This window comes from Gavialis gangeticus, unplaced genomic scaffold, assembly GCF_001723915.1.
Source record: "Gavialis gangeticus isolate Ggan-Ray unplaced genomic scaffold, GavGan_comp1, whole genome shotgun sequence".
Lineage (NCBI taxonomy): Eukaryota > Metazoa > Chordata > Crocodylia > Gavialidae > Gavialis > Gavialis gangeticus.
In genome coordinates this window covers 23,668,605-23,683,116 of record NW_017729003.1, presented here as the reverse complement: position 1 = coordinate 23,683,116, position 14,512 = coordinate 23,668,605, and the positions used below count along the sequence as shown (strand labels likewise).

General features: G+C 41.4%; 1 protein-coding gene across 3 annotated transcripts in view; it reads right to left on the bottom strand.

The window, feature by feature from the left end:
• ANK3 (ankyrin 3) overlaps window positions 1–14,512 on the bottom strand; it is a 604,477-nt gene that overhangs the window by 4,068 nt on the left and 585,897 nt on the right. For all 3 annotated transcript variants that reach the window (XM_019507910.1, XM_019507908.1, XM_019507909.1), the window contains exons 19-21: window positions 9,377–9,475; window positions 9,179–9,277; window positions 8,418–8,513 (exon numbers count right to left, since the gene is read on the bottom strand). In XM_019507910.1, coding sequence (XP_019363455.1) covers window positions 8,418–8,513; window positions 9,179–9,277; window positions 9,377–9,475 — 294 coding nt within the window. The remainder of the gene's footprint in view (window positions 1–8,417; window positions 8,514–9,178; window positions 9,278–9,376; window positions 9,476–14,512) is intronic.

Below are 14,512 nucleotides of genomic sequence, written 5' to 3'. Positions count from 1 at the left end.
ATGGTGGATTTTTTCCAATGCCTGGATATTCAGGGGTCAAAAAAAACCTTCCGTGCTACTTCCTTGCAGCACAGAGAACAATGGAATGTGTGGTATGTGGTGCCACACATGTGTCTGCAGCACCATGTACTGCATGACTGCACTTATCTGGATGCAGCCAATAAGCCCAGTTCCCTCAAGCTCTCCTCAGAAGTCATGTGCCACAGCCCCCTAGCTATTCTTGTTGCCCTCTGCTGGACTCTCTAATTTGTATTGGGGGGCCCAAAACTAGACACAGCACTCCAGATATGGCCTCACCAGTGCTGAAGAGAGGAAGAATCACTTCCCTCAATCTGCCGGCAATGTTCCCAATAACACAGCCCACTATACCATTAACTGCCTTCCCAACAAGAGTATACTGTTGGCCCATATTCAGCTTACTGTAACGCACAGGTCCTTTTCTGCAGTGCTGCTGCTTAGCCAGTTGATCTCCAGCCTGTCCCAGTGAAATCTCCAGCCTGTACTGGTGCATATTAAAGTTATCTACCTTCCGATGTGAATCCAGGAATGTAACATGAATCAAATTAATTCATTAACACTAACAGCTAAATCTAACCCAGCCTCTTTGGGTTTCTGAGCAAAACAAGACAGTTTGTTTTTTTCCTTGGCTAGATCTCTGTAGTATTTAAGCTTCAAATTACATGGTTCTGTTTTGGCTGCTTAGCTTCCTGAAACATTTTTTTTAGGTGTCCATTACTCAGTAAAGCTTAATTTATCTCTGATATACTATTTTGGAGTCTTAAAGATAAATAATTTCTAGTAAAGAGTTAAAAAGGTGGTCCAAAAGATTTAGGAACCAGATTATTTTCTGGCATATTTATTGGTATTCTTTCTTTTGAAATTTATTTTGCCATATTGTTGAAGGGACAAGTTAAATTTTATACAAGTTACTGAAATGTACAATGAAGCCATGGAACTGACAGGAAAAAATGCTGACATTAAGTCTGGCTTGGGTGTCTCCCACATAGCAACCAACTGCTTTGGCCACACATGCACACATACTTGCGTAAACTGATGACAATGACATTTTGGATATGTTTTCTATCTACAACAGGCCTAAATGTCAATGGCATATATGCATGTCTTTATTTGATTTACTATTAACAGTAGTTTTAATTTAAAAGAAAGAAAATAGTGAGGTTTTTGGAGCTTCAAATGGTTTTAGTTTGAGATCAATCTTGGACTAGCAAGCATGATAATTCACATGCTTCCCACATCACAAACTGCACCGTAGTAGAATAACTATATTTCCATAACAGGGGTAGAATAACTACTTCACACAATAACTACACTTTCCTCTCCAAGTTTTTTTTGTCTTCTGGAGATCACTGTTGGCCCCAACATTAGGCAGTGTTGGATAATTTCTGGGACACAGTCTCTAAATCTGGCATCCTACAGACCTAGAAACCCACTGTCTGACTCTAAATACCTGTTAAGTATCCAAAATAACACTTTTTTCCTGGGACAATCATGGCTAAATTAACTGCCATTCATTCCAGAGACAAACTATATGCGTAAAGGGCCATGAAGCTCTTCTTTTGCTACAGGTTTTGACTTGGATCAAATTAGAACTGTTTCAAAACACTGCATGTGTTTGTACCCTGAGATAGTACTTTTTCTTGAAATAATTGTGGCTAATTTGAGTTAATAACCATTCATGCCAGGGACAAGCTACATATGAAAAGTGCTCCACTGCTTTTGACTTAGATCAGTCAGAACTGCCTCAGCTATGATGCGTTTTTACTCCAAAGTTGAATAACATGCTTTTATCTGTGTTGGATCCCAGAGGCTTTGTCCCAAAAGAAATCTTACATGTTTTTACCCTTACATATGACACTCTTGTCCTTCCATTATGTTCTTAGCATTTCTTATGACAATATTGTATTACAGACTCATATTGAGTTTGAGATCTAATATTATTCCCAGATCTTTTTCAGGAATGCTGCAGCTTACCCTGTTTAAGTCCCTAGTTTATTATGTATGCATTTTATTGTTCTTTCCTAAAAGCAGTATTTATTCTTGTTTTAATTTAATTTCAAGCAACTTACTTCAGATCATTTCTTTATTTGTCATTGTCATTTTGAATTTTAATCTTGTCCTCTAAAGTGTCTGCTAATCCACCCACTGCAGCATCATCCTCACATTTAGTAAGTGTACACTCAATTCTATCTTCCAAGCTAATAATGGAAATTTGGAACAGCTGGCTCAGGACAGACCCTTGGTGGACCCTGCTTGATATCAATCACTCAATGGGTTTGTCTACATGAGATGTAGACTACACAGAATACTAATTAGCTGTGCAGTAAGTGTCTTGCCATCTATATATGCTCCCCTATTAAAGCTGAAGTAAATTAACTTCCTCTGCAGCAAGATAGTACTTGCAGCAGGATAGTACTCTCCTGTTGTGGAGTGAAAAGACTCTGTAGCAGCACACATGTAGACACTGCCCCAGCTAGTTAGGGCATGAGGGTGCTTCAGTGTAGGAGCTGCCTGCCAGTTAGCCTTGCACTGAAGTACCTTTGTGCCCCAGCCAGCCCCTCCACAGCTTGTTGAGCCTAGAGGAGCAGCCCTGGGCTGGTAGGTTGATCCCTGAGGCCCCTGATCAGCCAGGACTAGTCTGACCCAGCTCAACATGCTGAGATCCTGGGTGCATGTGCAGCAATAAACTCCAAAGCAACTGCTGTGCATTAATAGGCACATGTAGATGTGCCGAGTTTGACACTGAGTTGTTGATGAGTACTCCTCAGCTTTAATTATCCAATCCTTAAGCACCATCATATAGTGGCTTCATTTAAATCATCTTTCCTCTTCTTATTTAGGAGAATGTAACAAGAGAATTCTAACTCCTTTCAAAAGTATCAAAGCCTTACTACAATTGAGGCACATCACATCCATTGTTCTCAGGACTTTCTAACTAGTGATAAGTGGTTAGGCATGAATTAGAGGGATGGGGGGTACCCCTGTTGTTATGAAAATGGAGAAACAACTTTCCAACCACAATTATTTCAGGTTTGGGAACTCCCTATATTTATAAGCAAATGGCACTGCCACAGGCACACGTGCCCCTCTACTGTGCCAACATATTTATAGTTTCATAGTTTCTAGGGTCAGAAGGGACCTGAGTCGATCATCTAGTCCAACCCCCTGCCATGGCAGGAAAGATTACTGGGTTCAAACGACCCCAGCAAGGTGGTCATCTAACCTCCTCTTAAAGACCCCCAGGGTAGGGGCCAGCACCACTTCTCTTGGAAGTTGGTTCCAGATCCCAGCCGCCCTGACTGTGAAGTAGCGCCTCCTGATATCTAGCCTAAACCTACCCTTTGCCAGCTTGTGACTGTTATTCCTGGTCACTCCTGGCAGTGCTTGGGGGAAAACAGGGACTTCCCCAGTGCCTGCTGATCCCCCCTGACTAGTTTGTAACAGGCCACTAGATCCCCCCTCAGCCTTCTCTTGTGGAGGCTGAACAGGTTCAGGTCCCGTAGCCTCTCCTCATAAGGCCTGCCCTGCTGCTCCCTGATCATATGAGTGGCCCACCTCTGGACCCTCTCCATGTTGTCCACATCCCTCTTAAAGTGCGGCGCCCAGAACTGGACGCAGTACTCCAGCTGCGGCCTGACCAGTGCCGCATAGAGGGGGAGGATCACCTCCTTGGACCTGCTCGAGATGCATCTGTGGATGCACGACAAGGTACAGTTGGCCTTCCTGACTGCATCCCCACACTGCTGGCCCATGTCATTGACTCCAAGATGAACAACTCCAAGATCCTTTTCTGCCTCTGTACTGACAAGAAGGGAGTTCCCCAACCTGTAGGTATGGTGCCGGTTGTTCCTCCCCAGGTGCATCACTTTGCACTCGTCAGTGTTGAATCCCATCCTGTTCTCATCCACCCACCCTTGTAGCCTGTCTAGGTCCAATTGTAGACTATTGCTCCCTTCTAGAGTGCCCACATCCCCCCACATCTTAGTGTCATCAGCAAGTTTGAACAGGGTGCTTTTTACCCCCTTGTCCAAGTCACTGATGAAGATATTGAACAGTGCAGGCCTGAGGATGGAGCTCTGCGGAACCCCACTGCCCACATCCCTCCAGGCTGAAAATGACCCATCCACCACCACTCTGGGTGAGGCCCTCCAGCCAGTTAGTAACCCAATTGACTGTGTGGGTGTCAACACCAGTCCCCCAGTTTCTTAATGAGAACAGACCTTGAAGTCCATTTCCTCTGCTGTTATCTTCCCATCCCTGTAATTTACCTGGGGTACATAGATGACATCTTCATTGTATGAACACATGGGAAAGAATCTCGAGAGAAATTTCACCAAAAAACTTTAACAACTTCTATCCTTCCATCAAACTAATTCTGGAATATTCCACCTAGCAAGTTCATTTCTTAGACATTACATTGAAGGTTTGCAATGGCCACATCATCACCACAGTGTAGCAAAAACAAAATGACTGCCACAGCTACCTTCACCCTACCAGGTTTCATCCTATACACACCCAGATCCATCATCTATAGCCAAGCTCTGTGTCACAACTCCTCTGCTGTCTACATCCCTATCCCAAAGAATGAATGAACACTGATCTAATATCAGCTTTAGAAAAACCTATAGGCCTGCTTTAACCTCTCTGGATACACTGTTGCTAACCTAAGGATGTCTGCTCGCAGCAAACATTTAAAATCTGATTTGAACAGGAAACTGATGAACAAGAAATCATCCATAGACTGGATTCTGATAAATATGGTTTAAACAGGGGCTACAGATTCTTATCCCATTACCTGGGGCTAGGGACAGAAGTTACATACAAACCAGTATAAGGGTGCCTATACAAATGCAGAGAGGCTGCTCTGATGCATTGTAATTACAATTCATTGAGTCTGCTGGAGCGTGATAATTACTGTACTCCAGCAGACTCCAGCATCCTGTGTATCAGGATCCCTGCACTGAAAAATGGCAGCAGGGGCACTTTAAACTAAACCTGGTTCAACGAGCTTTAATTAAAGCACCCCCACTGCCATTTTTCAGCATGGAGATAATTAATTAAAGCAGCCCACAGAGCCACTCTAATTAAAGCGTCTTCCCCTCTCCCTCACCTCCCAGAGCACATCTACAAATGCCTCAAGTGAATGGAAACCAATGGTTTCAAAATGATGGAATCCAGATAAAGATAGACCTGGGTGGATGTAATATCAAATTGAATCACTTTAGGTTAGACCAGTCTGTAGAACTTTTGTTTCAGATCCCTTCCCAACACAAGTTAAGTTGGCATCCTAGGATGTACTGTGGTGGTCTGCTAACTTTTTGTTGCAGGACAGGCTTGCTTGTACCCCAGCTCCTCTGCTCCAGCCAAGCCAGGTGGTAAGGGAGGGAACAGAATCCTGCTCCAGCCCCAACCCTCGCCCCCACCCCCCTTCCAGCCAGGGTCTGCACAGTGGAAGGTTGGGGTGGGGGGCAGGGAAGCCTCTGAGGGGGAGAATTCCCCCCCGCAGCCTTGCTCTGCCAGGCAGTGAACACTGCAACTCAGGCTCTGCCTCTCAGGGGGTGGCTGGAGAGGGGCACAGGATTGGGGCATTCATGAAGCCAAGATGTATGGAGGGAAAGCCCCTGCCCCAGGGGCTTCCTGGGGTACAGACCCCAGCTTGGAGGCCCAGATGGGGGGGTCCGTTTTCTCCCCACCCATCCCCCAAGGCTAGCAAGGGCATTCGCTGCCCAGCAGAGGTGGGAGATGTGCAGGAGCATCCCCACCTTCTGGCCTTGGCCAGTGCAGGCAACTGCCTGCCTTGGTCAATGAAAGAGTGAATGTGAGTTCTGTTTGTTAATGGTCCACTCTAGGCAGTTTAGAGAAACTTGCATAGATTGGATAATTCCATCCCAGGCTTTTTGACTATCTGTACTTAGCCTGGGTTACTTTTTGTGACTTCTTTGTTCCTATGGGTTTATTGTTTGCCTCTTTCAGCATTGCTTCCTCCACCTGACTTCCTCCCTCCCTTCTGCCTTTTGTATTTTAATTTCTCTCTCCTTATGTAGAACTCCTTTCACAACATCTGATGAAGTAAGCTTCAGCCCAGGAAGCTTGTGCCACACACACAACTTTGGTTAATCTATAAACAGGGGTACTCAAACTTTTGGATACCAGTCCAGATGAGTACTATGGGGATGGTCCATGGGCTAGATCAAACTGCTTGCTGGGACTGGGTCGTACAACTCCCTCACTTGCCAGGATTGAGCCCTATGCCATTCTGCAGGGCCACAGCCCACACGGTTCCCAATGGATCCATGAAGAGCACTGTGAGTCTCATAACATGGTGCCAGGGCTAGTTCTAGCTTTCAGGCTGCGAGTTGAACATACTTGGCCCATAAATGCAAATTTACCCTGCCTTCTACATGAATTCCTCTTGACAAATCTATCCAAGCTCTTATTTATCATCATATCTACTAGGTGATACAAGGAACTCTCAAAGATAAGAGCCAATGGCTTTGCAAATACTTCAGCCAATTTGAGTGCTCAGGGATGAATCTTAAATCAGCAAGAATCCTGGTTTTCTCTAATAAAAAAAAAAATATCAGATCACAACTTCACTGACAAAAAATAGCAAATTCTCTGATAAACCCCCCAAAATCCATTTTGGAAATTAAAAGCCCCCTTCAGGCCCCCTAACCCTACTGGTGCCCCTCACTCACCCTCCAACAGCCCCCCAGCTCTGTTGGTGCCTGTCACTTGCCTCCAAAGTCCTCCTAACCTGCTGGTGCCCCTCACTGACTCCACAACAGCACTCTGCCCTACTCATGCCTCTTGCCCCCACCCACAATCTCTGGAAGGAGCCCCCAGTTGCCAGGGATATGGGGCCAGGGACCTAACTCTTCAGCTCCCTGCTCCTGACAGCTGCAGCAGAAGCAGCATGGAGCCAGCTCTCCCACTGCTCTGCCTGCTTGGGTGGGGGTGGGGCCAGCTCCTGCCCCCCCAGCCCTGCTGCTGGCCCCCCACCCATGACTCAACTCCCCAGCCCTGCTAGAGGGGCCCCCAACCCCCTGCCAGCCCCACTAACCTCAGGCTCCAGGAGCAAAGAGTGAAGCTGAGCTGAGCAGAGCTGTGGCTGACAGAGCTTCAGGCCCTGCCCTTCCCCCTCTCCCTTCCCCTCCTGGCAGTGCTAGGGGGTTCCTGCCCTGCTTGCAAACAGCTCTTGCAGGCTGGAGCTCAACCATCCTGCAGAGCTCTTTGCAAAAGCAGGGAATCTGTGGGTTTTTCTGGTAAAAGGAGAAATCCACATTTTCTCTGATAAAAAAAAGGGGGGGGAATCCATGGTTCTCTCTATTTTTTCCATGGGAAACAGAAGATGAGGATCCCTGCTCATCTCAAAACATCTGCTTTATCTAAGTCATTCCTAACTTTTTTCCCCCCTTGCTCTCAACTGAGTGCCTAGTCCCTGGGCCTGATGACAATTGTGCTAGTCATCTGACAAGTGACCTTTTTTTCCCTGAAGTAAAAAACAATTGAGCTTTCTCCATATTGTCTATTTTATTACCTTCCCCTCCCTTTTCAGTAATGGACTTGAACTTCTGTTGATCATTACCTTACTTCTAATATATCTCTAGACTTATTTTTTCACTTTTTTGCCTCTTGCTGTCTATATATGAACTTTGGCCTTTTCAATTTTGCCCCTATACATTCAAACAATACTATTCTACTTAACCTGAAAAGAGGTCAGTGTTACTAAGGATTTCTCAGATTTTATGTATTTAAAGCCTAAAAAAGGTTTTAAATATTGAAGAACTCATTCTTTAGTTAAGCAGGTCTGACAACATTTCCAATCCTTTCCCTACATTGTTTCTTTAAGGAAAAACTAACTCCTGGATTCCTTTTACCCTTCAACTTGTATCCCACAGTCACTTGCTTACAGTTCTTTGGAGTCTGTTATTCTCCTTTTCTGAAACCATTATCAAATGAGAGTACAGCATACTTCACTGGAGGTTTTCAGCCACTGGACAAAAGGGATTCTAAGATGGCTTCCCATATGTTTACAAAAGCAAAAAAGTCATTTCCTAGGAAATAACAGGGAAAGTTAGTTCACCTGTACCTTGATCTTCCAGTAGGATTAGGATAGGCAGAATAGTATTAAGGCTCTAGTTATTTACAGTGTCTACTTTCAGTTTGGTTGGTAATCTCTGAATTTTAATGCTATTTTTTCACACTTTTCATTACATTTTACTTTTTCATATTTAACTTGATACAACTGTACTTCTGAAAGTATGTAAGGTGACCCACAGAATTCAAGGTAGCAATCTCAGTTGTTTCCCTAAACAAACAAAGCTGAATTCCATATGTTTGTGGAATTTGGATTAAGAAAGATCTTTAAATTCAATATTGAAATGTACTATACTTACAATCGTAGTCATAGTCTCTTCAGTCACCACCTTCAGTGTGTCAACAACTGAAATGTAGCCAAGCCGTTTAGCAATGGCAAGGGCAGTGTTCCCATTCTAAGAAGTTAAACATTTATATAAAATGGATTAGTATGAGCAATGCTTGACTATAGAAACAAAAATAAGCTTGATAAAGATGTGTAACAAAAGCCAAAGAAAATGTTTATAATTCAAAGAATGAAAAAGATTTTAGACAGAAGGACATGTATAATTGGGAGTTTAACAATTTACAGTTGTTAACAGACTTTTTCCAGTACTGGCCCAGAATGACCTAGCTTGAGTCCAAGGTGGGCAGGTAGTAGGAGCTAGACCCCATCACTGGTACTTTTGACTGGCTGCAATCTGGCATAACCAAAGCCCCAGTTCCCTGGCTTCAGGATGGTCAAAGTCCTCTATCACCAAACACTGCTGAAGTTTTGGGCTGGACATAGCATGCAGACTGTAAGCTGCCCACAGCTGATTTATAGTGATGGCAAAGAGGACCCAAGGACCATATTCTTTCATTTCAGCTATTTCCTATTTCAGGAAAATTTATGAAAATGTGATATGGAGCATCATAGCATACCTGAAAACAGTGCTGTACTATTCTACTGCCATTTTTCTGCAATTTTCTATATTTCTGTTGCTGGGATAGAGTAGTGGCACTGCATTTTTTATGGAAGGGAAAATATTAACACGCTAAGAAATAAGCCGCCAACGATACATCTTCTCTTGCCTCTTACCACAGTGAGTTCATTGGGCGAAGCACCATGCTGGAGTAAGACATTAATGATATGGGTGTGTCCCTGTTGAGCTGCCTGGTGTAGGGGTGTATATCCATTCTGTTAAGGATGGAAAAAAACAGAAGAGTTTACAGTGTTCAAAGGGGACTGGTAATGCTTACAAAATAAACAAAGTGAAGACAAGAAAGACAACCTCACCTTCGTTTTGGCGTTAACTTTAGCAGAATGTTGCAGAAGGAAATTAACAATCTTTATGTTCCCATAGTGGCAGCCAACATGTAGTGGAGTGTATCCCATCTGCAATGATTTGTAAAAAGGAGACAAATTCATATAAGCCATTAGGAACTTAATTCTGTGAATTTTCTGATAATAAAATGAACACAAAACAGAAAAATCTTGTTGTTGTTGGTCTGTTTTTTTAACTTTGGCCATGTGGAATAACATACTTAACAGGTTAGTGCTCAGACCTCTTTTTCATCTCTAGCCTGTCTGCAAAATTCTCCTTTCCCCTTTCCCATTGAAAAGGAATATATGATGGGAAATTACTTTGCATTATTGCAGCACCTAGCATATTTATTGCTGATTAAAGAGACATTCTGTTGATATTCATTAGGATTGTAAGATTTTGGGGACATGGACTATCTTTGTATCACATGTTTGTACTTAATACAATGGATATATTATTCTTAATTGGAGGCTCCAGGCCAGTGGCTCTCAACACTTCTTTAGACTCAAGGCACCCTTGGAAAATGCCAGCTGTTACTTTTCATTTAATTTTTGGCTATAGAAAAATAGAGCTATTCTTCTTTTCCAAAGAACTCAGAAAGTCCACTGCAGGTCAGAAAGTTGCGGACATTGTGAATTCTTATTCGAAATCTCCAAGTTTATCTTATAAATCAAATGTAGGTATTTATACACCTAACAGTTCTAATATTGCATGGCATCCTTAAATGGATTTTATGGTAGGCATCTTGTTGAGAATCACTGCTGTAGGCATGACAATAAAAATAAACAGTGATAATAATTTTCCTAAAGTAAAGTTTACTAAAATGATGGGTGTGTTTATTTTGTACTTAAATAAAAAGTATATATTTGGTTAATTTGTAATAGGGCAGGAACTATTTGCTTTCCTATGAAGATGTGGAACATTTTTTTCCACAATCAGTAGGGACTGATAGTGCATGTGTTGTGTTATTCATGACTATAGAAAAGACACGCCCAATGCATGCTGGGAAAAAACCTTTAATAATATCTGAAATAATAGAATTGCAGTGGACAAGTTGAAGAGTCGTTATTGCTTAGTAGTCAGGGTCTGAGTATCAATCATATCGTTAGCAGGTATGGGCTTTTGAAAGACCTTAAAGTTTATCCTGTCATTTCTGGGCACAGCTTCCTTTTGCTCATCTTAAAAAAAAAATTACACAGATTTTCAAAAAATTGAAATGACATGTTAAAAACTTTTATAGATTCTTTAAAATTAATGAAGTGAGAAATACGATCCAATTCAACCATGCAAAAAGCACCAAAACTGCTTCCTTCCACCTTTTACTCCTTTTCTGTATTCTACTTAAATGAGAACCTAGATCATTGCTCTGAAATGGTTTGCATTTCTCCGAGATCCTCTGAGTGATAGAAATGATTAGATAATCCTTCCTAAAACAATTTTCTCTTTCTACCTTATCTGCTTGTATCAAGACAACATTGTCTCTTCTTCTTTAACAAACACACTTTCTTAATTCTATTCAAGTTGGAGCAGCCAGAAGGAGAGTTCAGAATAGGGGCACCTAAATATAACACTTAAATTTTTTTTCCCCCCCCCTCTTTAAAAGAAAAAAAAAAAAAAAAAAAAAAAAAAGAGTCTGCAAACATTGACCCAGCTGCCCTCTGAATGACATTGCTAAACAGGAAAGGACTGTTATCTTTATTTTACAAGTGGGTAAATCCAAGCAAGGTAGTTAAATAACTTGTTCAAAGACATCAGGAAAGCAATGCTAGAGTCAGGGCTGGGATTCAGGTGTATTCCCAATCTTGTGTTCAGACCACTGGGGGAATGCCTCTTAAGAAGAATAAGAAATTTGAAGAGCTCAGTGTAGTTTTGTTCACATAAATTTATATCTAAATTCTTAACATGTACATTTCATATAATATCAGCTAATGGCTATATATTAGAACATGGGTCAGAGATACTAGATGAAATATACTGTATTTATTGGTACGTTTTTACTTCAGACAATTAAGCTTCATGCAACAAGTAAAGAAACTGGTAGTTTTCACAAGACATTTAATTCTTGCAAGACATGAATCTTTCTACTGAATCTCACTGAAATCAGTGGGAATCTTTCACTTGGATCTCAATGAACTTTGGGCCATATTTTATATGCCTCCACACATACAGTCAGATACAGTTTGAGAAGCAGGAGTATTGCCTGGTTCAGAACTTTTATCATTGCACATTAAAGATAATAGCCCCATCAATGGTCAGTGTTAGTACTCACTTCTCTAAAATTATTACTACAGAACTAGCCTCATAGCCTACTGGAAAAAAGCCAAGGATAATGGTTGAACAGCAGGGCAAAGTTCAGATCCCAGCCTTGACTCCCTGGGATCGGAAGCATTTTTAGGAGAGAAGTTGTAACAAGCTACTTATTAATAAGTATTCATTAAATGCACTGCCCTGTCCCCTATCCCTGTGTACATCAAAAGACAGTATAGACTAAAACACAAATAAGTTATCAAAATATGAACTCAAAGGAATGCAACCCCGCCACCCAGCTCAGCCTAGGGAGCTTACACTGTTCTTCATCATAGGGTCACCAAACTCAGGATCTGCCAAAGAGGTTAGATCCAGAGCTGAGGGCTACTCACCAACAACTGTCCTTACCAGGCCAAGACATACAATTCTGGGGAGGGTCAGGGACCACATCCCAGCAGCTCTGTATATCACCTCTCTTTGAACTCATGTGTGAAGGTTTATGTCAGCTTTCTTCTCCGCAGCACATAACAATAGGTAGCTGTTAAAATCTTTATTGCACTGTGGAATGCGCTTGTGTCATACTATTCCTATGTTTAGAATGGAAAATAGAACAAGTGCTGCTGTAAATTTATCTACAGCAAGCAGTAAATGCCAAGATTTTAAAAGATATTCACCTGACCTATTAATTGCATCTTTGTAAGCAGCCATAAGAGTAATTACCTACACTGCTTACTCCTCCTTGGCTCTTTTATTGCTCCTAACTAGTCCACCATTTAAATTAGACCAGGCACAGTACTAGTTCTCAATGCTTTACTTTTTTGCCTATAATATGAAAGAGGGGAGACTAGGTAAATATCAGAACTCCAAGGGTAAGTATAGGTATTCAAAAAGCTGAGGAAAAAAAAAAAGAAAAAATAATCAATCCAAGTTACATGGTTTTGTTTAAGTGGTACAGTTTAGATTGGTGTGAACAGAACACACATTTGCTCTTTGTTGGAAGGACAAACCTTAGACTAGGTTCTGCCATTTTTAAAAAAGTCTATGTGCACTGAACCTCTGTTCTGTTACGGGTATAGACTGGCTTCTGATCACTTATATCAGTAATAGTGTAATGTCTGTACCTGGCCCAAATATTACCCACTTATTACCTTTTTAGTGTTCACTGCATCACAGTTCACCTGCTTTGAAGCCCAGAAATAAGGAATTAATACAAGTCCTTCTAGTGCTTCTTTTACAGGTGGGGGAAGGGAGATGGGTTCACTGCAGAGTGACCAGAGAGGCAATCCATCTCTCCCCTCTGGGGTTCAGCCTTGGTGGCAATCTTAGTACCTGCTAGCCCAGAAGCAAAATTCCAAGCTCTGAGTTTGAACTCCGATTCGTGTGTGGCAGCACATTGCTGCCACTAGACTACTAGGTAGCATGGAAGGTTTTGTCTTAAGTCATCAGTCCTTTGCAGTCATGTTGTGTCATGTTTTATTATGCACCGTGCAACGTAGCCAGCAAAGAAGGGACGTTATAACATAACATAGAAGCCAAATGAATACACCAGACATTTTATAGCAAAGTTTCCTTTCATTAGAAATAGGCTTCCATGGGAACAGTAAGCAACATTTGCTGTTAAGTTATTGGATCAAAGCATAAAATAAGAAGTAATTGCTAAAATGCATTCTTAATCTCAAATGACAAAGAACACATCCTTAGCTTTCCAGGTACAATGCAAACAAATACCAAATTGCTTCCAATTCATAGAAGTTACATATACTTCTTGGCTTATTATAGAAGGATATCCTGTTAACATTTCTGAATTATGCCAACAGACTGTTGATGAATAAACTTGATTTTTTTAAAACTTGTTTTGTTAATAATTTCTAAAAAAGAAAAAAAATTGTTAACTTATTTTTGTTTGGGTTTTTTTTTTTTGTTTTTTTTGTTTTTTTTTACACTATAGCACTGGCTGTATGCAGAGTTTGGGGTTAAACCAGTATTTCATAGATGTCATAGACATTTACTGGCATACATTTCCTCAGACTTAGAAGTAAATTTATTTAAAGTTTTTTTAATCTGGCTCTTACTCTCATCACTTTATGGTAGTCAATGTAAGAATGGACAACAATATAGAGAGTTGCTTCTGAAAAAAAGTTATTAACAAAACATCAGGAATAAATGCCAAAAATAAACCCTGAAATATTGGGCTTTTCAGTTCTACATTAATATATTGTAGAAACAGTATTCCCTTCTTCCTCCAGCTCTTAATTTTTAGTGAAACTACATGAGAAGTCTTATACAACATGAATGTCTACAGCTTCAATAGACTCTTTTTGCCTTGGTGATAACTGTACTTCTGAACAGCTTGAAATATTGCATCTCTCATTTCATGCCGACTCTCAAGCTGCTCTGAATTTTTTTTTCTGCTTATGTCAGATATTGAAGATACAGTGAAAGCTCAGAAATGAACAGAGTATCACTGATCTCTTTGGTTTGTCCAGATACTGCTCAGGATTGTACTTTGATTCAGCAAAGCACATCAGTATGTTTAAATCTGGGGACACGATTAAGTGATCTGCTAAGCTGGGACCTAACAACATAAACTATCTTTTAAAGTCTTGTTATTTAGCTGGAAAACAGAAATTTCCAGGCAAGTAGTTGATTGATGATCAACCACACACCTAAAAATTCAGATAAGAGATAGATATTAGGGCTGTACAAAACGACTATGTTTCATTTTGGTTTCAGATCCGGCATTTCAGAGGGATAGTGATGCTATCATCTGGGGGCTGTGCCAGGCTCTTTCGGGGGGGGGGGGGGGGGGGGGGGGTTTATTTGGGGGGACTAACAACCCGGCGCGTGGGTGGGTTGGCGAG